General features: G+C 43.6%; 1 protein-coding gene across 8 annotated transcripts in view; it reads left to right on the top strand.

Annotated features, from left to right (window-relative positions):
• The window catches only part of LOC137382667 (rasGAP-activating-like protein 1), a 385,434-nt gene that overhangs the window by 306,135 nt on the left and 51,926 nt on the right, over positions 1-27,373 (top strand). For all 8 annotated transcript variants that reach the window (XM_068054911.1, XM_068054910.1, XM_068054915.1 and 5 more), the window contains 4 exons: positions 4,145-4,257; positions 12,607-12,799; positions 16,066-16,203; positions 22,233-22,377. In XM_068054911.1, the coding sequence (XP_067911012.1) occupies positions 4,145-4,257; positions 12,607-12,799; positions 16,066-16,203; positions 22,233-22,377 (589 nt within the window). The remainder of the gene's footprint in view (positions 1-4,144; positions 4,258-12,606; positions 12,800-16,065; positions 16,204-22,232; positions 22,378-27,373) is intronic.

The raw sequence follows: 27,373 nt of genomic DNA, 5'->3' as shown, positions 1-27,373 counted from the left end.
TGTGAAGGGCGTGTTTTTAACAGCAAGAAGTGCCAGGTGAAGTAAGTGCCAGATCGATTACTTTGGCTCCATCTGCTCCGGTCGTGGAATCTGTCCTGACCCAGGCAAAGTCGAAGATGCAATGCATATGCCTACCCCACAAGACAAGGAAGATCTCCAGAGATGTCTTGGAGTTTTCAACATCTTGGCATCATACATTCCAAATTTTTCTGACAAAGCATCATCGCTGACAGAGCTCTTAAAGAAAGACGTACCATTTTTATGGCAGGAGGACTATCAGCATATGTTTGAGTTTCTCAAACAAGCAATGTCAGCAGAAACCTGTACTCTGCAGTATTAAGACCCAAGGAAGAAGACAATCCTGGAAGTCGACGCCTCACAGAAAGGGCTAGGAGCGTGCATCCTACAGGATGGCAAACTAATTGCATTCGGGTCCAAATGTTTATCCCCAGCACAATCCAATTACTCAAACATAGAGCGTGAAACACTTGCTCTGGTGTTTGGGATCACAATGTTCCACACCTACCTGGTTGGTAAGCAGTTCACTGTGGAAACGGACCACAAACCAATGGAGATGATCTGGCACAACCCATTAACAAGTGCACCACCTTGACTACAGCGGCTCTTAGTCAAAGTACAGGGGTACGACTTCGATGTCTGCTACAAACCAGGTGCCAAAATGGTCACCTCAGATACGCTGAGCAGATTGCCAAACCTGAGCGAGAATGAAGAAGTCCCACTGGATCTACAAGTAGACAACATGTACATCGAGGTGGAAGATGTGCTCAAAATCAATTTATTGCATTTTGGTCAGCACATATGTGACCAATTACAATCAGAAACAGCCAATGACCCACAACTGAAGGCACTGTGGAGAGTCATCATAGAACGTTGACCTGACATGATGAAAGAGGTGCCAGAAACCCTCAGGTGCTTTTGGTCTTACAGAGATGAACTCAGTATCTCGAGAAGTTTCACCTTCAAGGGAAAACAAGCAATTGTGCCCAAAGCTCTCCAACAGGACATCTTGTCACAACTCCGCCAAGGCCATATGGATATAGAGCAAACAAGATGACTGGCACGAGTCACTGTTTATTGGCCAGGGATCGACACTGACATCGAAAGGTTAGTGAGGATATGCGTGGCATGCCAGAGCCACCAGCCACAACAATGCAAAGAACCTTTACACCCTCACAAGATTCTGTCAGTCCCTTGGTCCAAAATCGCCACTGATCTATTTTCCATTAATGGAGAAGATTTTTATCTTAGTGACTGATAATTTCTCCAAATTTCCAATTGTCAGACAGGTAAAAGAGACTTCAAGCGTAGTTGTTGCAGACACATTAGTGCCATATTCAGTCTATTCAGTGCACCTGAAGAAATCATTTCTGACAATGGGCCACAATATACGGGCAAACCTTTCAGGGATATGTGCGGCAAATAGGGCATAAACCATGTGATGTCCTCACCACATTGCCCTAGATCTAATGGTCTTGCTGAGCAAATGGTTCACACAGCCAAGTCACTTATTCTGAAGTTTAGGACAACAAAACAAGATTTTTGTGTTGCCATGCTCCACCTCAGAGTTATACCTATGGATATGGGCTTACCGTCACCAGTAGATATCATGTTTGGCAGACAAGTCCAGATGTCTCTGCCAAGCCATCATCTGCCCAAATTCTCTGAGGTGCAGGAGACACTGCTCGAAAAACAAGGGAGAATGAAGATAGTGCATGACCGACATTCAGGGGTGGAACTGCCTCAGCTACACATGGGACAAAAGGTCAGGGTTATTCACCCCACAATGAGAACATGGTTACCTGCAGAGGTATCCAAAGCATGTAGTGAGCCTACATCCTACAAGATTACAACATCTAGCGGAGCGGTGTTGAGAGGAACTGAAGCCAACTAAGAGAAGTGTGCAATACTCCAATTGCACACAGCGGACTCAAAAGAACACAATCCAATCATGAGGGTGTGACAGAACGAGAGGACAACAACCAACATATCGACAACATGCCTGCAAACCCACAACAGCCAAGGGTGAAATTCATATCCCCAGAAGGTTATACCATAACCAAATCTTAAGCTTCTATACTTGTAAATTTTATAATCTGTATTCCATATAACTAATTTTGATAGCTAATTTTATGTGTTTTTACTTTTAGCATACGAGACTTATCTTTAGAAAGAAAGGGGATGTTGTATGATCGCCTTTAAGAGTGATGTTCCTTTCAGATCTTAGTATGCTAAAGAGCTATGAGTCATGTGACTACAAGCCTGAGTCACTCTGCAACTGGAACACCCAGTGTAAGGTTCTGTAAATAGTTTGCTCTGTACTGTATATAATAGTTTAGCTGCAATAAACCTGTTTGAGATCTTCAGCATAACTGGACTCCATGCATCTCATTTATGTTACATCAGACAATATAAAGAATGCATGACATTTATTACTATCGTATATTCAACAGTATAGATAACAGAATTTGCTTTGTCTGGAACAAGCTAATGGTGCATCCAGTATTTTGTCTGGTAACATTTAGATGGAGTGGAACTATATACACAAAAATATATCTTCACTTCTAGCTTAGAGTCCACTTATGTTTTTACTTATGCCTCTGTGAAGCCCTTTGGGATGTCTTTCCATATGAAAGGCCCTATATAATAATAACAGCTTGCATTAGATAAACATAAATAAATATATATATTTAAAAGTTGTTGTTGGATAGTGTGTTCAAATTAATTTTAGCAGGCCAATAGGTCATTGATTTAGCAGACGCATTTGAAGCCACTGCATATCTTGATTAAAGCATAAGTCATTTCTTGATTTTTAACTGGAAAGGCAGTAATGAGGATTTCTAGAATGGTTGGTTCGAAACCTGTTAGGTTAAAAATAGAACAGTGTAAAGTGTCATCAAAGTTCTGGCCATTGATTCTGTCAGAAAACTTACAAGGGATCCCTAATGTGCGAATGAAGACATGATAAGAGTCACTAATACTGAAACTGGTACCAGAAAATGAAATTTGGACTCAGAAAGTTTCTGTTTACGCATTTAAGACATTTCTTAAGAATTAGCCCACTATTTCTCATTCCATGTGTTTATACTTTTCTGTTAGTATAAGGCTAAATGTTTTGTGCTTCATACCACTTTCATAATTGTAATTAAGTATGTTGGTCATTGTAGTCTGAGATACACAGCTGTCAATATGAAACGAGTATGATAGAACATCAGGGAATTGTACTTAATCCTCTAAATAGTAAAGATTATTGATAATTTTTTGGGTCATCGATTTCTGCAAGGGAAGCTCACGACAAAAAGTGTAGCTTCTGTTTTGTCGGAGACAAGGCAAACTGGCTGTTGAGAAAGAAAACTGTTATGCAATGACATAATTTTTAAAATACAAATAGAGAGAGAATTGTGGGGCTGTATTTTGTTCCCACTATGATGTCAGGTTCCGTGGTGGGGGGCACTGGAAAGTCGGAGTGGCAGCAGCCGCCACCGAACCCAATGCTGGGATTGTCAGGCCCGATCGTCCTGCTGGCGGGGATGCTCCGGGGCAGGCCCTCCGCCGCTCTGTGACGGGACCCAAGCTAGCATATTTAAATAACGCATTTGCATGAATTAAAATATAAATTGCAGAAATCTTGCCTTCAGTTCCCGATCCTCAGCACGACAAGCAGCACTCACGGGCCTTCACTTCCCGTCCAGGGAAAGCTGGCGCCACCAAGGTAGGGAAGGGATGACCTCTGCACTCTGCTGGATAGATGGGGGAAGGGGTGATCTCTGCGTTATGGTGTACTGTTTGCAGGGCTGGCAGCCTTTTAAAAATGGCGCCAGCACCTGCTCCTTCAACAGGTGACACTGAGGCCACCCCCGCCACGTGATTGGGGGGTTGGGGGGCCTTCCGCCATGAATATATAAAATGGCTGCATCGTGGGTTCTGTGGGGGATGGCCGCCGTGTTCCCCGCCCAGTGCTGCTCCCGGCAGCGGGAATACAAAATCCAGCCCATGGTGTATTCATTCCTTCTGTCCTAGAGAGAAGTCCTTCCCCAGATTTCTCTTCCTCTCAAGTAAATTGCCTATATGTTACAAAATTGTTGCGCTGTACACTGATTTGGATGATGGTTCTCATTTCTTGCAGCTGGTTGGAATGCCATATTTACATGAGGTCCTGAGGCAAGTCATTAACCGCATTTTTGATGAAAAGAAATACATTGAACTGGATCCTTGTAAAATCGACCTTAACAAAATGAGGTATGACTCAGTTACATCTGTGTTCTTAGGTGACTCACCTGCTCATCTTTTTCCTGTTTTCTTTCTTTGATTTCTTCAATCATCAGCTTTTTAAAGAGTTTGAAGAAGCCTGGTTTGCCAAAAAAAAATACAAGTATTTTTTAAAAACTACAGATGCTGGGAGTCAAGCAGAAGCACTGGTAACACTCAGCAGGTCAGGCAACATTGTTTTGGACGCAAACATTTTTGTCAAACTTGGAAGAGGAACAGCATTTAATAAGGAATGGACCAAAGTTAAGGGTGACACACACATGCACACAAACACAACGACACTACAACTTACCTTTTATATAACGTCTTCTTCTTCTTCTTTGGGCCTCCTTATCTCGAGAGACAATGGATACGCGCCGGCGCATGCCTGGGCAAATTTATGGAGGTTGAGAGTTGCCCAGTCGTCAAAACCCCCCTCTCGGCCTTTCTGGTGGGGTCCAAAGGAGTGCAGGACACGACGTTTGGCACCAGTATGGCTGCAGGAACTGCCGGAAACATGCCAAAGGTGACACATGACCGCCTACGAGGTTCCGCTCCGGATTTTCTGTTAGGGTTTACTCCCTTAGCCTTGGTCTCTCCCGAGACGCCCACAAGGCAGTGGGGTTGTTGGGGCCCCTACACAGGTGTAGGATGGTGCCGGTGGGAGGAGGGGATGCAAGGGGGAGGGGTAGAGGGAGGAGGGGGGGGTGCAGGGGAAGGGGGTGCGGGGTGAAGATGGTGCGAGGGGGGGGCGGGCTGGGACGGGGTTGTGAGGGGGTGAGCTGAGAGGGTGGAGCAGGGAAGGGGACGGGGGTGGGGGGGGTGGAAGGGGGGTAAAGGGGGGGGAGGGGGGGGTGGAATCTGGTGCAGGTAATAAGCCATTTCCTCAGTGCCCACCATCGACGTCCGGAAAGCTCAACCACGTCCTTCGGGAGGTGAAGCATCATTTGGCAGACTTAGAGGTGATTACATTTGCTAAGGGTTTTTTTTCTGCAGTGGTTTAAATAAATATATATATATTTATTTATATAACGTATTTAATGTGGAAAAACATCCCAAGGTACTTAACAAGAGCGATATAAAAAAACATTTTTGACATTTTTTCACACCGAACTCTAGAAGGAGAGATCAGGAAAGATGACATCAAGCTTGATCAAAGAGGTAGGTTTTTAGGGCTATCTTAAAAAGAGGAGAGAGATAGAGAGGCAGAGAGGTTTAGGAAGGGAATTCCAGAGGTTAAGGCCAAGGCAGCATGCGCACAAACATGCACATGCACACATAGAAGCATAGGAAGAGGAGTTTAGCCCCTTCAGTCTGTTCAATCATTCAATGAGATCATGATTAATCTGTGACTTAACTCCATATACCCACCTTTGTCCCATATCCCTTAATGCGTTTGGATAACAAAAATCACACATGAGAAGAGAAATAGAAAAGCGCTTGTGCAAAATAGAGAAGGATATCAGTATGAGATAATGGGAAGTATAATCATAGAAATCAAAGAAATCGAAGACATATGTGAGGTACAGGTTGCCAGTTCTACTGGATTGTCCTGGATTTTCTAACAATGAAACATTAATCTCCAAGACACTGCTGCGATCAACCCAGGAGAAAGTAGGCAAATAGAGTTGATGGGCAGCTGCCGTGAACCAATGAAAGAAGGTGGAGCTTTGACAGGCGGACATGAAGGTGAGTGGGATGAGGTGGGTTTCCGTTACTGAGTTGGGCTGCGCTGGAGCCTGTGTGAGTGCCAGAGCCAGAAAAATTCCCAAAGAATAGCAGTTTGCACTTTGGCTGCAGCAGTAACCATCTTGTGGTAAGATTTAACTATATATGAACCTGCACAATGAGCATGTTTGTGAAAAATTTCCAGTTTGGAATATCTCGCCTATTTACACAGACAGGAATGGCCTTTGTCTAAAAATGCAGGGTGAAATCAAGCAAAAGCAGGTAGGTAATGTTGGCAAGATACAACAGATCCTTATATCCTGTGCAGATCATTCAATGCCAACTATATTTAACCCTTACACTATCATTTATCACAAAACATGTTGGGGTAATTTTGACTTTGTACGATAGTGTAAAACGGCCTAAATCGAATTGCTTGCCCATTATACAACTCTCCCGATTTTCATTTCTAATAGTGAGGTCACAGTGAGCCTTATTTTCTTACCATTTTCTTTAATCAATTTTCTCCTTTTCCAAATTCTCTTGAAGATATTGGTTATTGCATCCAATGGGGATTGGGTTGGCTGTTAGTCATTCAATATTTATATGTAAATTCCCGATACCCAGTCCACCCTTGCCAGTTAGCAGGCTTGGCTCCTGCTCTGTTCATCACCAAGCAATTCTGGTAAGTAGATCTAAACAGGCCTTGGACCCCTCATTTACATATGGAAGCGGTCTAAAGCCTGTTGTGAAAAATGGGCATGACAAATTTAGCAATGCCTCAACACACATGCAAATTGGGCTTGGGTCGTCCTTGTACTAAATTTATCATTGCGCACGCTTTGCGCCCAGAAAAATGGGCGCAATGCATAACAATTTCTACTCCATTAACTCATGTTAAAATAGTGGGCAAACAAGTGTTGTATAAATGCACAAAACATTCGCACACTAAGATCGAAAACAGTAGTTTCTAGGCTACCATGGTTAAAAGGTTAGCACTGTAATGTAGCGATGGAAATCTTGGTGAGCTTTCACTGTTACAAAAACGTGTTTGTCTTATGAGACTGGGTAATTGACATTTAACTGTGCTGCTTCACAAATATCCTGTAGTTAAGCCTATTACTTCCACATGAACTTAATAATCAGCACAAATAACTCATGACGCACATTTTTTCCGAATGTTTTGTCGAGTTACAAATTACACAGGTCTCCGTGGCTGACTTAAGAATACATAACAAATGAAAATGTGTTTAATGGGCTTGATCCAAAATGAAGGTCTTCCTTAAAAGACAAAAATGTCAAGGGATTAATTACTCTAAGAACAGAATATTTTTGGTGCAGCTAATAAAACTGCTTAATAGTCAGCCATTTAACCATGTGCAACTGACTCTTTGCAGTTGCTAAGTTACATTCTGATATTGATGTTGCAGTAAGTCCTAGTTTCTCTTCTCCACTGTGATGCACATTACACGGCATGCAACATACTAATCTGACTCTGTGAATTTGAAGTATATGTTTGAATGCTGAATTTTTGTTTAATACTTTATGTTCAAATGACCTAGTTGGGTTCCCTTACTTCCTAAGGAGCTTGCTATACCTAGACTTCACCCGTCCGTGCACATGGTATATCTGGAAAAAACATCATCATGTAAAATTCAGAAAGCAGCAAATTCATTAAATTTATACAAATTTTTTTAAAAAGCAAATAACTGCCAATGCTCAAAATCTGAAACAGAAGAAAGCAAAAAAAAAATGCTTGAAACATTCAGCAGGCCAATCAGCAGCATGAAGGAAACAGACAAGTTAAGGGGTTTGATTTTAACTATTGGGTACCTGACTGGCGGATTGTGTCGTCTGGCCACCTGATAGTGCAGGTGGGAGGGCCAGAGTCGTGTTACCATGCTGTCGAACAGGCTCCCCTGCTGAGGTTTACTGTCTCCGGGCCTACGTAATATTGAAGGCCAACCTGGCCAGCACCAAGATCGATGCGGGCAGGTGTGGGGGGTGGGGGTGGTGGAAGCCCAGTGTGACAGCAACCCACTTCATTCTTGTGGATCCCGGAGGAGCATTCGTGCACCTTCGGGCCCCACCAAAGTAATTTTAAATGTGCATTTTTGGTCATCTTTGGCTGCAACACCAAGTAAAACCGGGCAGAACATGTACGCTGCCCGCTGCACCTAGTTGCCTCAATAGTGGCAATCAGGATCCAATGTACGTCATAGGACACCAACTTATATATTAAAAGGGCCTACCTCCTTAAACAAGTGGGCACTCTGGTCACCCCATGGTTGGCCTCTTTCAGAATGGCTTGGCTCAGCCGGATTAGGAGTGGTAGGTTTTCCCTGTTACTTTTAGGGCATTGCCACCCCATTTCCACCCAGTGAAGTCAGTAAAAATCTTCTCCAAGATTTCATCAGAACACATGAGACAATAAGAAGTATAACAATAAGAAATTAAAAATATAAAGGACACCAAGAATGTGTGAATAGTGACCAGACAGGACCATGCTCGATTCCTGATTTGTGCTGGGTTAGCTGATATAAACTAAAAGCTGGTAGGGAAAGGAAACATCCATGATCCCCTCCTATTTCTCATCCACAAGCTGTCATTTGGCAACATTATCCGAAAATAAAAAAGGTTCCACATGAACACTGATGACACCCAGCTCCACCACACCACTATATTCTCGGCCCCTCCTAAGATTTGTCATGCTGTTTATCTGACATTCAGTATTGGATGAGAAATTATCTCCAATTAAGTATCGGGAAGACCAAAGCCATTGGCTTTGGCCCCCATTCAAACTTTGTTCCCTAGCCACCATTCCATTGCTGTCCCATTGCCATTGTCTGATATTGAACTAGACTGCTTAGAATCAGCAAAATAAAAACAAAATATTGCAGATATCTGAAGTAAAAATAGTAAGTGCTGGAAATACATAGCAGGTTCCTCAGCATCTGTGGTAAGAGAAACAGAGTTAATGTTTCAGGTCTGTGACCTTTGATCAGAACTGACCTGAAACATTAACTCTGTTTCACTCTCCACAGATGCTGCCAGACCTGCGGTGTATTTCCGGCACTTACTGTTTATATTTGCTCACAATCGGTGCCCTATTTGACCCTGAGCTGAACTTCCGACCCATATCCTCTCCATCACCAAGACCATCTACTTCCACCTCTGTAACATTGCCCACCTCTGTCCCTGCCTCAGCTCATCTGCTGCTGAGACTCTTATCCATGTCCTGGTAAGCTCCAGACGAACGATTTCAGTGCACCCCTGGCCGGCCTCCCATCTTTCACCCTCTATAAACATCAGCTCATCCAAATCTCTGCTCCCCCCATCCTAACATGCACCGTCTTGTTCGCCATCACACCTGTGTTCACTACTCTACATTGGCTACTGGTCCAGCAATGCCTCAATTTTAAAATTCTCATGCTTGTGTTAAAATCCTTCCTTGGCTTCACCCCTCCCTATCTGTGTAACCTCCTCCAGTCCTATGAGAATCCTATGTTCCTCCAATTCTGACCTATTTGTGAGTTCTCAGGTTTCTTTGCCCCACCATTGGTGGCCATGCGTTCAGCTGTCTAGGCCCCAAGCACTTGGATTCTCTCTTATAAACCTCACCACCTCTCGCTCCTTATTTAAAATGCTTCTTAAAACCCATCTGTTTGACTAAGTTTTTGGTCACCTGTCTTAATATCTCCTTACGTAGCTCAGTATCAAATTTTGTCTGATAATGCTCCTGTGAAGTGGCTTAGGACATTTTAATACATTAATATTTATATATTTTTTTATTTTATATTTAGAGATACAGCACTGAAACAGGCCCTTCGGCCCACCGAGTCTGTGCCGACCAACACCCACCCATTTATACTAACCCTACAGTAATCCCATATTTCCTACCACCTACCTACACTAGGGGCAATTTACAATGGCCAATTTACCTATCACCTGCAAGTTTTTGGCGGTGGGAGGAAACCGGAGCACCCGGCGAAAACCCACACGGTCACAGGGAGAACTTGCAAACTCCGCACAGGCAGTACCCAGAATTGAACCCAGGTCCTTGGAGCTGTGAGGCTGCGGTGCTAACCACTGCGCCGCCCTAAAGGTGCTATGTAAATGCAAGTTGTTATAGAAATTAAACTTGGAGCAGTGTTCCGAGTTAGGAGAGGGGTAAGATCAGGAGTTCTTACATCTCATTATTTGTTGCTGCCTGTGAGAATATCCAGGGCAGGGTCACGCTCATTGTGGTATCAATCCCTTCCATTTATACACTGCCTTTCTTGTCCTCAGGATGTCCCACAGTGCTTTATGGCGAATGAGTTGCTAATGAACCACTGCTGAGTGGCCACTGGCACTCACCATCAAGGCTCACACATGAAGAATGGCTAGAGGAGTAAGGTAGCAGGAGACTGCTGGCACCTAGGGAACTCTACATTAAAGTATCCTGCAAATGGTCTGACAGACTACAAATAAGAATTTTTCAAAAGGCCTAAAAACAGAGAACAAGAGGACACAACAGCATGCTTTACACTAGACAATAAAAGGGTGCTTAGCCTTGATAAACAAACCGATAATTAAGGATGATAATTGTCAATTTATGCACTACATGCTCTGAAAGTTTGGTATATTGTGAAATGGTAAAGAATTTATGAAGTACATTAAGTTAACCGGCTGTCACTGAGACCCAGGAAAGGCCACGCACCCTCCCAACATCATCCAGATTCTCTATTTCACCACCTACAATGATCATTTTTATTTATTCACACTTGTCTCCATCGCTTTGCTCCCTTCTGTGAATATAGAATTAGTCGGGCTATGGGCATTGCTGGTAAGGCTGCCATTTGTTAGTGATCCCTACTTGCCCTAAGAGAGTGGTGGTGGCCGCAGCCTTCTTCAACCACTGCAAGCAGTTTGATACAAGTGAGTGGCTTACTGGGCTACTTCAGAGGGCAGCTAAGAGTCAACCATGTCTTTGTGGAACTTGACTCACTTAGAGGCCAGACTGGGTTCTTACAACAATCCACCAGTTTTGTAGTTACTTTTATTTTCAAATTCTTAACTGCCATTGTGGGATTTAAACTCACTTTCTCTGTATTATTATTATTATTATTATTAATAATAATAATTCAGGCCTCTGGATTACTAGCCCAGTAACATAACCATTACATTACCATACCCCCACCCTTTAAATATGTATACTTAGAACTCTGGCTTGCTTCCCCAGTTTCACACTGCTGGACATGTCTGTCTGCATATATTAAAACTGAACCAATTTCATCTCTCTGGTGCAGTATAAAAATTACATCAATGTGAAGGAGCTATTCCTTAAGCTAAGTTTAAAATGTGGCTCTTCTTCATTTAATTAATCTCTCTGGTTCTTCAACCAATTTATCCCTCCGCATGTATTTTATTGATTCACTTTATTATATTAAAAACCGTAACCTTCCTTGCATTCCTTGGATATATTTCTATATTGTAACATTCTCTTTGCTTTTAAATTATTGCCATACACTGTCAATATTTTCAATGTTTAGCTAATTATTACATCTCCATCATTTTCTTTGCTCATCTTCATTTAATGGTGTACAAAATCATATTTTCTATTTTATAGCTGATCTATCATTACTTAACATTTCTCAGTATTAAAAAGCACTTGTAATTCCTTCTTGCCCAGATTCTGAATGTCAATGCTTTTCCATACAACTTGGTATCATCTGTAAACATAGACGGCTGTTTATTTTGGTATCTTCACTTGAAAACATATGGTTGAGTAATGAATTATCAAAATATTGTTATTTGTCCTGATATTGTGCCTTTTTTGAATTAACAAAAGCGTAGGGGACTATAGTTCCCTGGTGCATTCCCCATGGTAACTGCCCCAACCAATCAGAGTTGACTTGCCAACCAATCAGCATCCTTTTCTCATGCTATCTAAATTGTTGCTCCCTTTTGAATTTGGCATTCTTGCCTCTGTCCTGATGAGTGTAAGACGAAAAGCTTCAACAGCATGTCTCTTTTATTCAGCAATACTGAACTTCTATACTACCAAACGACTATATTGTTATTTCTTTTGCATTTTGATTAAATGTAAACTCTGTTTTATGGGACAATTTCTCTTTTCCTATGTCGTGGACTTACCATGCAACGTGCCATCTCCATCGAAGAGTTTATGGGTGGATAACCTGTGTTTAGGTCCTACCTTTATGAGATTGGATGCTGATAGAGTGGCCTGACCGGACTCTCCCCACAGCTTTCCCTCTTCCCTGTGGTGCTTTCCTTGGTTGTGTTCCCAAAGAAACCAGCCTGAGCTCAGGACCTGAGTATTTGATCTTTCATATACTCCGGTCCCATGCTCTGCATGTTTCTATGGGAACCCACAGCCCTGTGTCCTAGAACTTCACATAACAGTGAACTGGGACCCCAATTCACTATATTAATTTGCTCACATACCAAAGCTGTAAAAAATGAAGGCTATTCATTTTTTCTTAAAGTAAACAATTTGTTTTTCTACTTTGATTGTATTACTTAAATATAAAAAAAGTTGTTGAGCAAATGTCCTTGAATCAAACTTGTAGAGCACAATCTTCCAATTAAATGAATTAACAGTGTGAGAAGGAGAAGATAAAAGGAAGATACTGATACTGACTAATATTTCTTTTGTTGATCCAAAAGGAGGATATCTTTCAAAGGGAGTCTTTCGGAAGCCAGTGTACGAGAATGCAGCCAGGAGCTTTTAAAATCTTACCTGACCGATGTGATGGATGCCATTGTGGGTTCAGTTGAACAGTGCCCTTCCGTAATGAGAGTGGCTTTCAAACAGTTACATAAGCGAGTGGAGGAGCAATTTCTAGAAGCAGACAATGAGGTAAGTGCCAGTGAGTGTGTAATTCGGAGGGAATTTCATGCCGAGTGCCATCACGTGGTGATTTTATAACATTAGAAAATTAAAATGAAATTAAAATTGCACTAAGCTCAGAAATATTTGGCTGAATCAAAAGCACACAACCACTGATTGGTAGGCAATTCTTGTACAGCTAACAGAAACCTCCTTATCAACTTGAGCTGACTTCTTGAACAAATTCCACCCATCTTTTTGATCCGCCTGTGCCAAACACCATTCTCCAATGAGAAGGCGTTAAGGTAAATTGATCCCATGGTCTCACCTAATATCCATTATTAACCCAAGTCAAGGACCAGAAAGTGTAGAAGAGGAGTAAGTTGGTTAGGCATTTTCTTAACTTCCCCAATCAGGGCTACAACCCATTGTTCAAGTGCTTGTTCCCCCGCCCCATGGCTCCTCTCCCCATTTTCCTAACCCCCCACACTGGGGCTGCCACCCTCTGCTTATTATCCCCAACCCTCATTCTCACATATGAGAGAAGCAGCTTGGGTTTGAAGAATCAAAGCTGCAAGCCCAGTGACACATGTTAGTGGAGGGTTAGAGTACTGCATCATCCTATCACATAGAACTGAGAAACAAACTACAAAACCTATCCTGCGATACCAATTTTACGGTCCAGTGATAAGTTGAAAATTACCCATAGTGTTTTTCAGTAGTCTGCATTTGTATCTCAAGATAGTTCAGCCACAGCAGTCAGTAGAAAATAATAGAACCTTTGCAGCAAGATGAGCTGATCAAAAGTTATTATTCTGTTCAAATCCCCCCGTAAGACAAAACCCCAGTGACTTCCAGGGTACAGGTTTTTGCTTGACTTACTGCAGGAGAGCCTTCAACTGGGAACTTTTTTGTGTTTATGAATGGTTTCATCTTCAATGGTACTGCTGAACCTCCCACAATATTCCACAAAGTTTTATATGTTTCAATATATTGTTTTCAGATATATAGATATAGTGATGTGTATAAGAACCAGGTGCTCTGATAGTCTTTTCTGTGTCCTGGGCAGTCCTATGTACCTTTCCATTCATCACACTGCAACAAATAATTGCAAATACATTTCACTGGATGCAGCTTGCACACACAGAGCTGAATTTAATGCCGGCAGCGGAAGCCCTGACGGTGGGCCGGAAAGCCAGGGGCAGCCCCTGTGCGGCAGTTTCCGGGAGCCCCGACACAATTCTATGCCCATCACGCAATTAACTGCCTGCCGTCTGGGCTCTGATCTCTTTAAAGTTGGAGATCCCGCCTCCAAGAGCTGCTGGCAAATCAGAGGGCCAGCAGCTCTTTGGTCTCAACAGCACCCACTGGTGGCCACTGCTGAGACTGCACCCGGCCAGGACCAGCCAGATAGAGGAGACTGGGCAAACCAGGTAAGTGGGATCAGACTCACTGGGGCCAGTCAGACAAGCCCTGATTGGGGGGGAGGAGGTGGGGGTTCAGCCGGGATGGCCCTTGCTGCTAGGGGAGCCCTCTGTGGGTTACAGGGTGCCTGATTAGGAGGGCCTCCCCCACCAAACCCACAGGGAGACTGCCAGTTTTTGCATGGCCACTTAAGGGTCTCAATTGGGCTGTCAGTGGGAAGGCCATCATTGACCCTCCCTGCTCCTGATTAAATTGGATGGAGTCGAGAAGGCGACAGGCACTCCACGGCAGCCCCACGCCCCCGCCCACCCAACTTCCCTCCCGATTCCACAGCCACCCCCACTGCTTCTGTTAGCTGGATTAAATTCCACCCACAGGGTAGTTTAACTTTATGAATCTATGGCTGCTGACAAATGCAACTACCAGCACCAGTGGAGCAAAAGCTCACTTGCTGCTCAGAGAGCTTAGATTTTAATTCACTGCCTGATAAAGATTGGAGTCATCTACCGGTCTAAACAACAACAACAACTTCAATTTATATAGTGCCTTTATTGTGGCAAATGTCCAAATGAACTTCATAGAGGAGGCTATTGAGGATAGGGGAGTGTGACTTAGGATAAGATGTGTCTAGCACAGTTTTGGACAAGTTGGTGCTTTTGTCACATGGAGTTTGTGAGGCTGGTGAAGAGGATGTAGCAGATGACTGAAAGTGTGATTAAAGGTTTCAGTGGCGGTGGAGGTGGTGGTGATGAAGGCAGAGACAGGCAATGTAGCAGAGGTGGAAGTAGGTGAGTCCGGTGGATAGGATATGGAGTCTAAAGCTCAGGTCAGAGTCATGTTAAACCCTGAGATTACACGCCACTGATTTCATTCTGATTGAGCAGCCAGGAATGGGGAGAGTAACTGAAAGGAAAGTGGAAGCAAGCATAGATTGAATAATGTAAAAAAAAAAGTTGTCTTTTGGAAATGTGCATGTTTAGAAAAAAGTTCTTGCACCATTAAATTAAAATAATTATTTTGGGTTTTGACACTTTTCAATGACTCATCGGTACAGCATTTTCTGCAGTCACTGGATAAACACTGCTGAGAGAGTGTTCAGATAACAAAACGAGTAACGGAACCACTTTCACTGTCATAAACCATTGGTGAAAATGATTTTAGAAACATTGTGTTTCTGATGTTGAATAATAGGACTTTTGGAAATGGACAGTATAGTTCAATAGCGAAGAAACTATAATCTTTTTGCATTCCTATTGTAATACTGAATTACTGCCACTGCCCATTAATGACTCAGCACAAACATACAATGTGAGTAGTGACAGAATGCCCCAGGTTTGTCTTCACATTTCTTTAATTTGTGGTGATATATAATTAGATATATACTTGAAATGGAAAATATTGCAGGACTATGGGGAAAGGGCGGGGGTGGGGGGGGGGGGGTGGGCGTGAGATTGATTGGATAGGATAGCTCTTTCAAAGAGCTAGCACAGGTACAATTGGCCAAATGGTCTCATTCTGTGCTCATCGATTCTATGATATATATATATATCTCAACACTTCTATGTCTGTTTTGTCTAAAAAGATGGAAAATGCCAGGTGCTATTATGTAAATATACTAGTGCTTTAATGGGATTGTAGTTGTAACTTGTTGGTTGAAGGATCAAAACTCAAAATTCTCCTGACCAAGTGCATTAACAATGGGCACTAAATACTGAAAATCTGATAGGTGTAATCTGTGTGGGATCAGAGGGTAACCAAGTCTAGGGTTAGTTGGTGCTTATAGGCGGGGGTAGGCTTACATGTTCAGTAATTTCACGAACTATAGTCTGTGCTTATGGTAGTCATTGGTTTTGTGTTCATTTTGTTTTTAGGATGTCAAGTACTTGGCTATTAGCGGTTTCCTTTTTCTGAGGTTTTTTGCCCCAGCTATTTTAACGCCCAAACTCTTCAGCCTACGAGATCATCATGCCGATACGAGAACTGGAAGGACGCTGCTGCTTTTGGCAAAGGTGATGTTTGCATACTATTCAGTGTGGAGCAGTAGATAAATGCAAATGCACAGCCTGACTGGGAATGATTGCCCATGGTGAAAGAACAGCGATTGAGTGTTCCAGTACTCCGCATTGTAAACCATTCTGCTCAGGGTTCTCAGTGAAACGTGAGGAAGCCGAGGATTGAGTGATGATAGCATGTATTGGGATTCTTTTCTGCATCCAGCATGCATGAGATTTAACACGTACAACAGGACAATCCAATCCAATAGAAATAAGAACAGGAAATGTGGGTTCAGAAAAGAGGGAATATGCAGCAGAAATGGCCATCTGATCTGTGTTTGATTCAGAATCACAGAATAATACAGTGCAGAAGAGGCCCTTCGGCCCATCGAGTCTGCACCGATGCATTAAAGACACCTGACCTGTCTACCTAATCCCATTTGCCAGCACTTGGCCCATAGCCTTGAATGTTATGACGTGCCAAGTGCTCATTCAGGTACCCCCCTCTACCACCCTCCCAGTCAGTGCATTCCAGACCGTCACCACCCTCTGGGTAAAAATGTTCTTCCTCAAATCCCCCTTAAACCTCCTGCCCCTCACCTTAAACTTGTGTCCCCTCGTAACTGACCCTTCAACTAAGGGGAACAGCTGCTCCCTATCCACCCTGTCCATGCCCCTCATAATCTTGTACACCTCGATCAGGTCACCCCTCAGTCTTCTCTGCTCCAGTGAAAACAACCCAAGCCTATCCAACCTCTCTTCATAGCTAAAATGTTCCATTCCAGGCAACAACCTGGTGAATCGCCTCTGCATCCCCTCCAGTGCAATCATATCCTTCCCATAATGTGGCGACCAGAATTGCACACAGTACTCCAGCTGTGGCCTCACCAAAGTTCTGTACAACTCCAACATGACCTCACTGCTTTTGTAATCTATGCTTCGATTGATAAAGGCAAGTGTCCCATATTCCTTTTTCACCACTCTATTAACCTGCTCTTCTGCCTTCAGAGATCTATGGACAAACACGCCAAGGCCCATTTGTTCCTCGGAACTTCCCAGTGTCAGGTCATTCATTGAATACTTCCGTGTCACATTACTCCTTCCAAAGTGTATCACCTCACACTTTTCAGGGTTAAATTCCATCTGCCACTTTTCTGCCCATTTGACCATCCCGTCTATATCTTCCTGTAACCCAAGACACTCAATCTCACTGTTAACCACTCGGCCAATCTTTGTGTCATCCGCGAACTTACTGATCCTACCTCCCACATAGTCATCTATGTCGTTTATATAAATGACAAACAATAGGGGACCCAGCACAGATCCCTGTGGTACGCCACTGGACACTGGCTTCCAGTCACTAAAACAGCCGTCTGTCATCACTCTCTGTCTCCTACAGCTAAGCCAATTTTGAATCCACCTTATCAAGTTACCCTGTATCCCATGTGCATTTGCTTTCTTGATAAGTCTCCCATGTGGGACCATGTCAAAGGCTTTGCTGAAATCCATGTAAACTACATCAACTGTACTACCCTCATCTACACACCTGGTCACATGCTCAAAAAATTAAATTAAATTTGTTAGGCATGACCTCCCTCTGACAAAGCCATGCTGACTATTTCTAATCAAATTTTGCCTCTCCAAGTGGAGATAGATTCTCTCCTTCAGAATTTTCTCCAATAGTTTCCCTACCACTGACGTGAGACTCACTGGTCTATAGTTCCCTACTTATCTCTACAACCTTTCTTAAATCGTGGGACCACATTAGCTGTTCTCCAGTCCTCTGGCACCTCCCCCGTGGCCAGAGAGGAATTAAAAATTAGGGTCAGAGCCCCTGCAATCTCCACACTCGCCTCCCACAGCATCCTGGGACACAAATCGTCTGGACCTGGAGATCTGTCGACTGCCAAAACCTCCAATACTTTGTCACTCCCTATGACAATTTGCTCAAGAACCTCACAGTCTCTCTCTCTGAGTTCCTTATCTACATCCTCATTCTCTTGGGTGAAGACAGATGTGAAGTATTCATTCAACACCCTACCAATGTCCTCTGGCTCCACCCACAGATTTCCCCCTTGGTCCCTAATGGGTCCTACTCTTTCCCTGGTTATCCTCTTCCCATTTATATACTTATAGAATATCTTGGGATTTTCTCTACTTTTACCAAACAGAGCTTTCTCATCTCCCCTCTTTGCTCTCCTAATTGCTTTCTGAAACTCCATCCTACACTTTCTGTACTCCACTAATGCTTCCGTTGATTTGCTCTCCTTGTATTTGCTAAAAGCCTCTCTTTTCCTTCTCATCGTACCCTGAATGTTTCCGGTCATCCATGGTTCTCTGGGCTTGTTGCTCCTACCTGTTACCCTAGAGGGAACATGTTGGGCCTGTACCCTCCCCATTTCTTTTTTGAATGCCCCCCACTGCTCTTCTGTAGATTTCCCGACAAGTAACTCTTTCCAGTCTACCTTGGCCAGATCCTGCCTTATTTTACTAAAATTCGCTCTCCCCCAATCCAAAACCTTTTTTTACAACTTGTCTATTTCTTTCTCCATAACAAGCTTAAATTGTACCATGTTGTGGTCACTATCACCAAAATGATCCCCCACCAACACATCAACCACCTGTCCGGCTTCATTTCCCAGAATTAGGTCCAGCACTGCACCCTCCCTAGTTGGATCCTCTACATATTGAGCTAAAAAGTTCTCCTGTATACATTTTAAGAACTCCACTCCATCTAAGCCCTTAACATGATGACTATCCCAATTAATGTTGGGAAAGTTGAAATCACCTAATATAATTACCCTATTATTATTTTTACACACCTCTGCGAATTGTGCACATATTTGCTCCTCAATTTCCCGCTGACTATCTGGGGGTCTATAATAAACACCTAGCAATGTGGCTGTCGCTCTTTTATTCCTAAACTCTACCCATAAAGCTTCATTTGATGCCCCCTCCAAGATATCATCTCTCCTTACTGCAGTAACTGACTCCTTAACTAATATTGCAATGCTCCCTCCTCTTTTACCCCCTCCTCTGTCTCGCCTGAAGATTCTATATCCCGAGATATTGAGCTGCCAATCCTGTCCCTCGCTCAACCATGTCTCTGTGATGGCTACTATATCACAATTCCACGTGTCAATCCTTGCCCTTAACTCATCCGTTTTACCTGTAATACTCCTGGCATTAAAGTAGAGACCATCCATCCTGGACTTACTCCCTTGAAACTTACTTCTGCTGTATTCCCTCTGACTTGTTTGCTTTCCTGTGTTTAGCTGTGTCCCTATTCTGCTAGGAGTCTGCATCCCCTCCCCCTGCCAAATTAGTTTAAACTCCTCCCAACAGCACTAGCAAACCCACCAGCAAGGATGTTAGTCCCCCTCTGGTTCAGATGTAGACTGTCCCTCTTGTACAGGTCCCACCTTCCCCAGAAACGGTCCCAGTGGTCCAGGAATCTAAAACCCTCCCTCCTGCTCCAACTCTTAAGCCACGAATTCATCTGTGCTATTCTCCTATTTTTATACTCGCTAGCACTTGGCACTGGGAGTCATCCAGAGATTACAACCCAAGAGCTCTTGCTTTTTAGTCTGCTGCCTAACTCCCTGAATTCTTGATGCAAGACCTCATCCCTCTTTCTACCTATGTCATTGGTACCAACATGTACCATGACCTCTGCCTTATCACCCTCCCACCTTCAGGATGCCCTGCAGCCGTTCAGTGACATCCCGGACCCTGGCATCAGGGAGGCAACACACCATCCTGGAGTCATGTTGACGGCCACAGTAGCGCCTATCTGTTCCCCTGACTATAGAATCCCCTATTACTATTGCTCTTCTTCTCTTTCCCCCTTCCTGTGCAGGCAGGCTGCTTGTGGTGCCAGAAGCTTGGCTCTGTCCGCACTCCCTGGAGGAACCGGCCTCATCAGCCTCCAAAATGGAATACCGATTTGCAAGCGGAACCCCAGGGGACTCCTGAACTACCTGCCTGATTCTCCTGGACTGCCTGGTGGTCACCAATTCCCTTCCTTCCTCAAGTCCCTTCAGCTGCGGTGTGACCACCTCTCTCTACGTGCTATCCACAATGCTCTCAGACTTGCGGATGCTCCACAGTGTTTCCAGCCGCCGTTCCAGCTCTGAAACCCGAGCTTCCAGGAGCTGCAGCTGGACACACTTCCTGCACACATGCTGGTCCCGGGGACTGGAAATGTTCCCGGATTCCCACATGCAGCAAGAAGAGCAAACCATGGCTTTAAGCTCTCCTGCCATGACTAAACCCTTTAAATTTAAAACTTTAGAAGACTATTATAGTAAAAAATAAATCAACTAAGTCTTGCTGAAACAATGACTTACAATTCAATCCAGCTTGAAAAATACCCACCAGGACTTACTCACCAGTCGGCTGTGCTCTTTGGAAACTCCCGACTCCCCTCATGCTCTTTGCAGACAGTTAGGAAATGAAAGGAGCTCCTCGCTTTCTCCTCACCGAACTCCCTCAGTCACAAAACTCCCACTTTAGCACTCTAATGCTTCCCAAGTCAGCACTCCACAATGCTTTTCTTTCATTCTTGACAGAGAAGAGATGGAGTAGCAATGGTGACAAAGTAACATATTTGGTCCATTCCTAGTAGCCCAGAGAAGTGTTTTCTTGAAGCAGTTGTGTTACAACTAAGTAGCTTGCTAGGGCATGTCACAGGGCATTAAGAGTGAAACACATTGGCCAAAATTTTACATGGTGACAGAAGCCCTGCCCATTGGCTGAAAAGTTGGGGGTGAGCCCGCCTCCACTGGGCCTGGAAGCCATGCAGCGATTTTGTGTGGCTCAGGCCCTTAATTGGCCCCAGGTGAGGTTTCCGCCCCCCTGAGGCATAAGTTCTGCCTTCAGGAGCTGCCAGCCAATCAGAGGGCTGGCAGCTCCTCAGTCCTTGCAGTGCCACTGGGAACGGTAGCTACTGTTGGGACTGCACCCAGCCAGAAGATGACCATGGATGCTGGCAATGAAAGATGGGTGGAGTTTGGGGCCTCGCCGGGAAAAATCGGTTGGGCCGCGCCAAGGGGGTTGGGATTGATTAGGAGGGTGGGGGGAGGTGCTTCAGCAGGGGCGGCTTGTGCTGCGGTGGGGGTGGTGGTGGTGTGGGCATCCTTGGAGCACAGGGTTTCTGTTTTATCAGGCCGCCTCCCCAGGCGGCAAAGTGCCCGACCATTTTCAACCTCCCGTGCTGCTGGTAAAATGGCAGCAGGGGCGGTTAGGCGACAGGAACAGCACCCCTACCTCCCACTCAACTTTATGTTCACTTCCTGTCCACTCCTGGGGGTGGGTGTAAAACTCTAGCCATTGTGTGGGATTGGAATCATGTAAATATCCATGAATCATTAACGACGTTGGGTTCCCTTCCTAAAGGATATTAGTGAACCAGCTGAGTTTTTACAAAAATCTGGTAACCTTCTTGTTCATTTTCTGGTGCCAGTCACAAATTAACACATTTATTGTATTCAGCTTCATATGCTGCGGGGTGGGAGGGGTGGGTGTTGGTGTTGAACGCATGTCCTCTGTATTGCTGGCCTATGACCATAACCACAACAAAAGAGGCAGGCTATAGGCAAAATAGCTAGTAGGTTGATATTAACATGCAGAAAAGAAGTTATGGAACACAGTCTGTTCAGCCCAACCAGTCCACATTGGTGTTTATCCTCCACACAAGTAGTTGTCCTAATCACATGTGCCCACTCAGTTCCTGTATTTCTGTTATTTGCCTTTCTCTTCAACTACCTATCTAATCTATTCTGAAATGTCTGCATGATCTCAATCACTGACTCTGGTGGTGCATTCCACAGCCTCACAATGTACTGTGTAAAAATAAAAGTTTCCCCTACTCTCTGTCTTGAATTTCTTACGTTTAATCCTATATCTACGTCCTCTCGATCTAGACCCCACAGTCATTGGACATGGTCTATAAAGGCATACGCATTCGGATCATGTCAGTCAGACATATGAAAAGGCAAATGGTAATGCTGTAATAATGGGCTGACTTGTGTTTTCCCTTTCAGGCAGTTCAGAGTATTGGTAACCTGGGCCTTCAGTTGGGACATGGGAAAGAACAGTGGATGACACCCCTTCATCCATTCATTTTACAGAGTGTAAGCTGTGTGAAGGATTTCCTTGATAAGCTAATAGACATCGATAGTGAAAATGGTGAGGCTTTTATTCACTTAACTGAAGGTAATAATTTGTGTACCCAAAATTCAATTAAATGCTGTTGAAATATGCCTAGTCTTAGAAGACAGGTATCTACTATAGATTTGTTCTTGTATAGAATAGGTTTGTTGCTAGATGAAAGCCTTCAAACAACTGTGATGCTAATTCAGACAGGCGTGTGTTTACTGGGGGAAATTTCCTTTTGTGTGATCAGTGCAGAAAAAATCATAAACACCTTCTTTATCAATGGATTTCTGATTTCCAAAATACCATGCCAAGAAAATCTCCCCTTCCCAAGTGCGGAAACACAAGGTGAACTATAGTGAAGTTAGGTGAACAAATCCTTTTTGTTTTGCCATTTTTGTATATGATTAGTGTCTGTTTTACATAGAAACATAGAAAATAGGAGCAGGAGTAGGCCATTCGGCCCTTCGAGCCTGCTCCGCCATTCATTATGATAATGATTGATTATCCAACTCAGTAACCTGTTCTCACTTTCACCCCATACCCTTTGATCCCTTTAGACCCAAGAGCCATATCTAACTTTATGTGATTGTGTATTGATTACTTTTTTTTAACATTACTTGGCCAGCAATGCACGAGACCTGTTTTCTGGAGTCAGTGCCAGTAGGAAATACGGACCTTCTGGCCATGCACAATGAGATTCCTCAGGGCATGAGACAGTTCAACTGGCAATGTTAATTCAAATAGACTTTTATTCATTTTTCGACTAAATGGGTAAACTTTGAGAGATAAAGTAGAAGAATGTCCCCTTAACCCTAATCAGGAGGAGTCAGTGTAACTGAGAATTCCTTCGTGATAGCTAATTTAATTCAATTCACATCTATTTTCCCCCTCTGTAATCGTCAAAACAAGATGCAAAGTGTAGCTTTTCTGAGTGGGGGTCATGGCAACTCAAAGTGAGTCTCAAGGCATAATCCTGGTGGCTGAATCAGAAAAGATGAAGGGAGAGAGTGAGTGAAGCCTGGTGGGATATGGGGTAAAGCTGGGTATCTGGAGTTAGGTCACAGATTAGCTCTGATTTTATTGAATGGTGGAACAGGCTCGAGGGGCTTAATGGCCTCCTCATGTTGCTATGAAGACTGGAGAGTACTGTTAGCAGACGGATGCTGGGTATGTTGTTATGACATTCCTCTGTCTGCCACTATAGCTGGTTATAGTGGATGGAAGTAGAGGGTTGCAATTTTACATATCAGCTTCTTCAGAGCTTACAAATTTGGGTGTGGGGAAGCCACATCCTCGTAGAATCAGCCACTATAAGTCTGGAATTGCACCAATAATGAACCCATCTTTGGGAATAGGCCACATATTCTTCACAACAAGAGGGATTGAATGCAGATGGAATTGCTATATGGAATTGGTAAGATACATTCCATCTCTCTGGCACCAGCGTTGGTTTCAAACTGCCTTGGTGCAATCAATAAATTAACCCCTTCCCCCAAGAATAGCGGATACTGAAACTATGAGGAAAGATTGAGGGAGCTGGTCTTATCCTAGGAGTCTTTGGAGTAATATAATAGAAATGTTCAATTTTAAAAGGGGTTGATAAAATTCATTGATTTAAATTGCTTACACTGGCTGGCATTTTCAAAAATGGAGCCTTTCATTTAAAAATGTGGAAATTAGAAGTTAATAGGAAATCGGGGCAGTTTCTAAAACAGAATATTAGGTATTTCAGAAGGGTAATTGAAACAGACAGTATAATAGATTCAGGAGACATACTTCTGAAGAAAATAGTGATAGATGGACATAATGAAAAGTCAGGCAGGTCAGATTGAAATCAATCAAGAAGAATTGTTTGCATTGCTTGAGCCAAATGGTCTTCTCCTGTTCCTAAATCTCCCTCCCTGCAGTCACCTCCATATTATACAGTCAGAAATACTTCTGTAATAAATTGCCAGGAAATATGAGCATAGAAAGTGAATGCGCATGTTCTCTCAATGCATGTGCGCACACACAGGGCTGAATTTTATTCTCCTGCCGTCGGGAGCAGCAGTGGGTGACAAAATGGTGGCACGCGCTCGGGACACGCTGCCGTGATCTAGTGTGCAGTGGCTCATTTAAATGCACAGGGCGAGCCACTTACTCCTTCAATCACGTGGCAGGGGCTGCCTCAGCAACGCCGTGAATGGCGTCAATCTCGGCGGTGCCAGCTTTCCCTGGACGGGAAAGTGAAGGCGCGTGAGTGCCGCCCTTCGTACGGAAGATCCTGGACAGCTGGTAGGATCGCGGTGAGTGGTATTCAAATGCATTCATTTCCTTTATTTAAATCTTTAAAGTTGGGTCTCGTCACCAAGCGACAGGGGTGGCAGCCACGGAGCCTCGCCACTGCCGGGAAGATCGGGCCCAGCAGACGTCGAGCTCTGTAGCGGGACACTGCCGCTGCGAACCTCCGGCCTCCCCCACCATGGAGCCCAACATTGGGAGCTCAACAAAATCCCAGCCACCCACACGCACGTCTTTACTTTCTCACACACATTTGGACACAGACACACTCACTTTCTTGTTCATATGCACACACAAACATTTTTCGAATAGCAATGGAGCAATTTTAGCTCCGGTAACATTTGCTCATTCACTAGTTTGAATGACAACTTGAGGCTTCGGCCTGATCCGTAAAAATAGTGCGGATGCTTTTACTTCCAAATGTAACGCAGATGAAGTTGAAGGAAATGATAAAATGCGGCATCATGATATCAAAGCCTTATTTGCTATAAGACATACAACTTGCTCTTTTCCTTTTGTAGTGTTTTCATAATGATCAGTTAAACACCATTTTTTTTTTACATTTAAATTGGTTAATTGTTCCAGCAGCCTTGAAATAGTTGTTGAAACATTAGGACAAGTGAGTTAAAATTGGATAGTGCCAATTGGCATTTATTGCAAGGAGAATCGAGTATAAAAGTGGGAAAGATTTACTGCAGCTGTACAGGACCTTGGTGAAACCACATCTGGATTACTGTGTACAGTTTTGGTCTCATTTGAAAAGGATATAATTGCATTAGAAGCAATTCAGAGAAGGTTCACTCGACTCATTCCAGGGATGAAGGTTGAACAGGTTGGGCCTATACCCGTTGGAGTTTAGAAGAATTAGAGGTGATCTTCTCGAACATATAAGATCCTGAGGGGAATTGATAGAGTGGATTCTGGGAAGATGTTTCATCTTGTGGGGGAGACTAGAACTAGGGGACATAGTTTAAGAATCAGAGGTCTCCCTTTTAAGACGAAGATGAGGAGAAATCTTTCTTCTCAAAGTGTGGTTTGTCTGTGGAATTCTATTCCCCAGAAAGCAGTGGAGGCTGGGTCATTGAATTTATTCAAGGCTGAGTTAGATAGAATTTTGATAGACAATTGAGTCAAAGGTTATGGTGGGCAGACAGGAAAGTGGAGTTGAGGCCACAACCAAATCAGCCATGATTTTATTGAATGGTGGGGCAGGCTCAAAGGGCCGAATGGCCTACTCCTACTCCTAAGACCTATGTTCCTAAACCACAACATCTAGTCACCCTGCACTTTCTGGGACTCGTCTCACTGCTCGGTGTTGTCAATCTCATTCTAAGTCTCACCCTTCTACACTATACTTTGCTTCTGTTCCCTCACCAGGTGAATGAGAGTTAAGTTTATACAATTCCAGTCACTGCAAAACAGGCCCAAGAGATAACACAAGGGAAAAGAACTAAGTTGATCTCCTTGAGTTAGGTGATGACCTACGAGGAACAATTTGATAAGCTATGGCTCTTGAGTTTCAAGAAAGAACATTTCTTGGGAACAGGGGGAATCTTCGAGAAGCATATTGGATACTTAATGGAATAAAGAAAGTCAATCCAAAGCAACACTTTAAGATGTGTTAAAGCAGCACAATATGAGGGTACAGAGTTATCAAGAATAAGTTTTAGACAGCTGCAAGGAAGTTTATTTTACATGAGGTGATTTGCAGTTGGAATGGTTGCCAGGGAAATCTGGACTCACTTAAGAAACAAGTAGATGCTGAGGAAATTTGCGTATAGCTATATTTAGGCATAAAATTAGCATAAAGCAGCTGCATATGAATTTCCACAGTAAAAAATGGTGCAGCTCGCTTCTTACACTGTATTTATGTGAAAAGAATTTCAGGATTGTGAAATCCTAAAGCTGGTTCATGATGATATGACTGCAACTGTCTTGAATGGCAGATGTGAAACAGACACCTTCTAAATCTGGACTGGGGTCAAGCAAGGCTGTGTGATAACCCCATACTATTCACCTCATCAAAGTTCAACTGCCCCCCTGGTGTCAGTATTAAATACTGTCTAGATGGAAAGCTCTTTAACCAAAGCTAAACTGATCACCATAGATATACATGAGCTACAGTTTGCAGGTGACTGCAGTGTCATTGCCCACTTTGCTCCATATTTGCTAGTCACTCTCATTCTCTTCAATTCCACATACAAGAAACTCAGCCTGTCTTTGAATGTTGCCAAAACAAAACTCGTATATCAATCCACACCTGGTCAGCCAAATATTCCATTTCCCATATATGTTGAAGGAGAGACTCTGGAATATGTTGAGCACTTCTTGGCAGCCACCTCTCTCCAAAGGCCACCATTGGCGAGGAGATCAGCCGTACCAGTTCAGCCTTCTACAAGTTGTGGCAGTGAGTGTTTGACAACAAAGACCTCCGCAAATCAACAGAAGTCTTAATGTACAGAGCAGTTGTTGTCACCACATTCCTGTACTGCAATGAGATCTGGACCGTGTATCAGTGACACATAAGAGCGCTAGAGAAATTGCATCAGCGATGCCTCCGTGGCATCCTCTAGATTCAGTGGGAGGACTGTCGAGCTAGTGTCCTTTTTGAAGCCAGCTCCACAGGCATTCAGGCAAAACTTCTTCAAAATCATCTCTGATGGATTCACCATTGTGTCCACATGGCTGAAAACCGTCTCCCCCACCGGGACCTGTTCTCACAAATCTCAGATGGCCAATGTTCTAG

The sequence above is a fragment of the Heterodontus francisci genome, chromosome 23 (assembly GCF_036365525.1).
Source record: "Heterodontus francisci isolate sHetFra1 chromosome 23, sHetFra1.hap1, whole genome shotgun sequence".
Classification (NCBI taxonomy): Eukaryota; Metazoa; Chordata; class Chondrichthyes; order Heterodontiformes; family Heterodontidae; genus Heterodontus; species Heterodontus francisci.
This window is presented reverse-complemented; position numbering and strand designations above follow the sequence as displayed.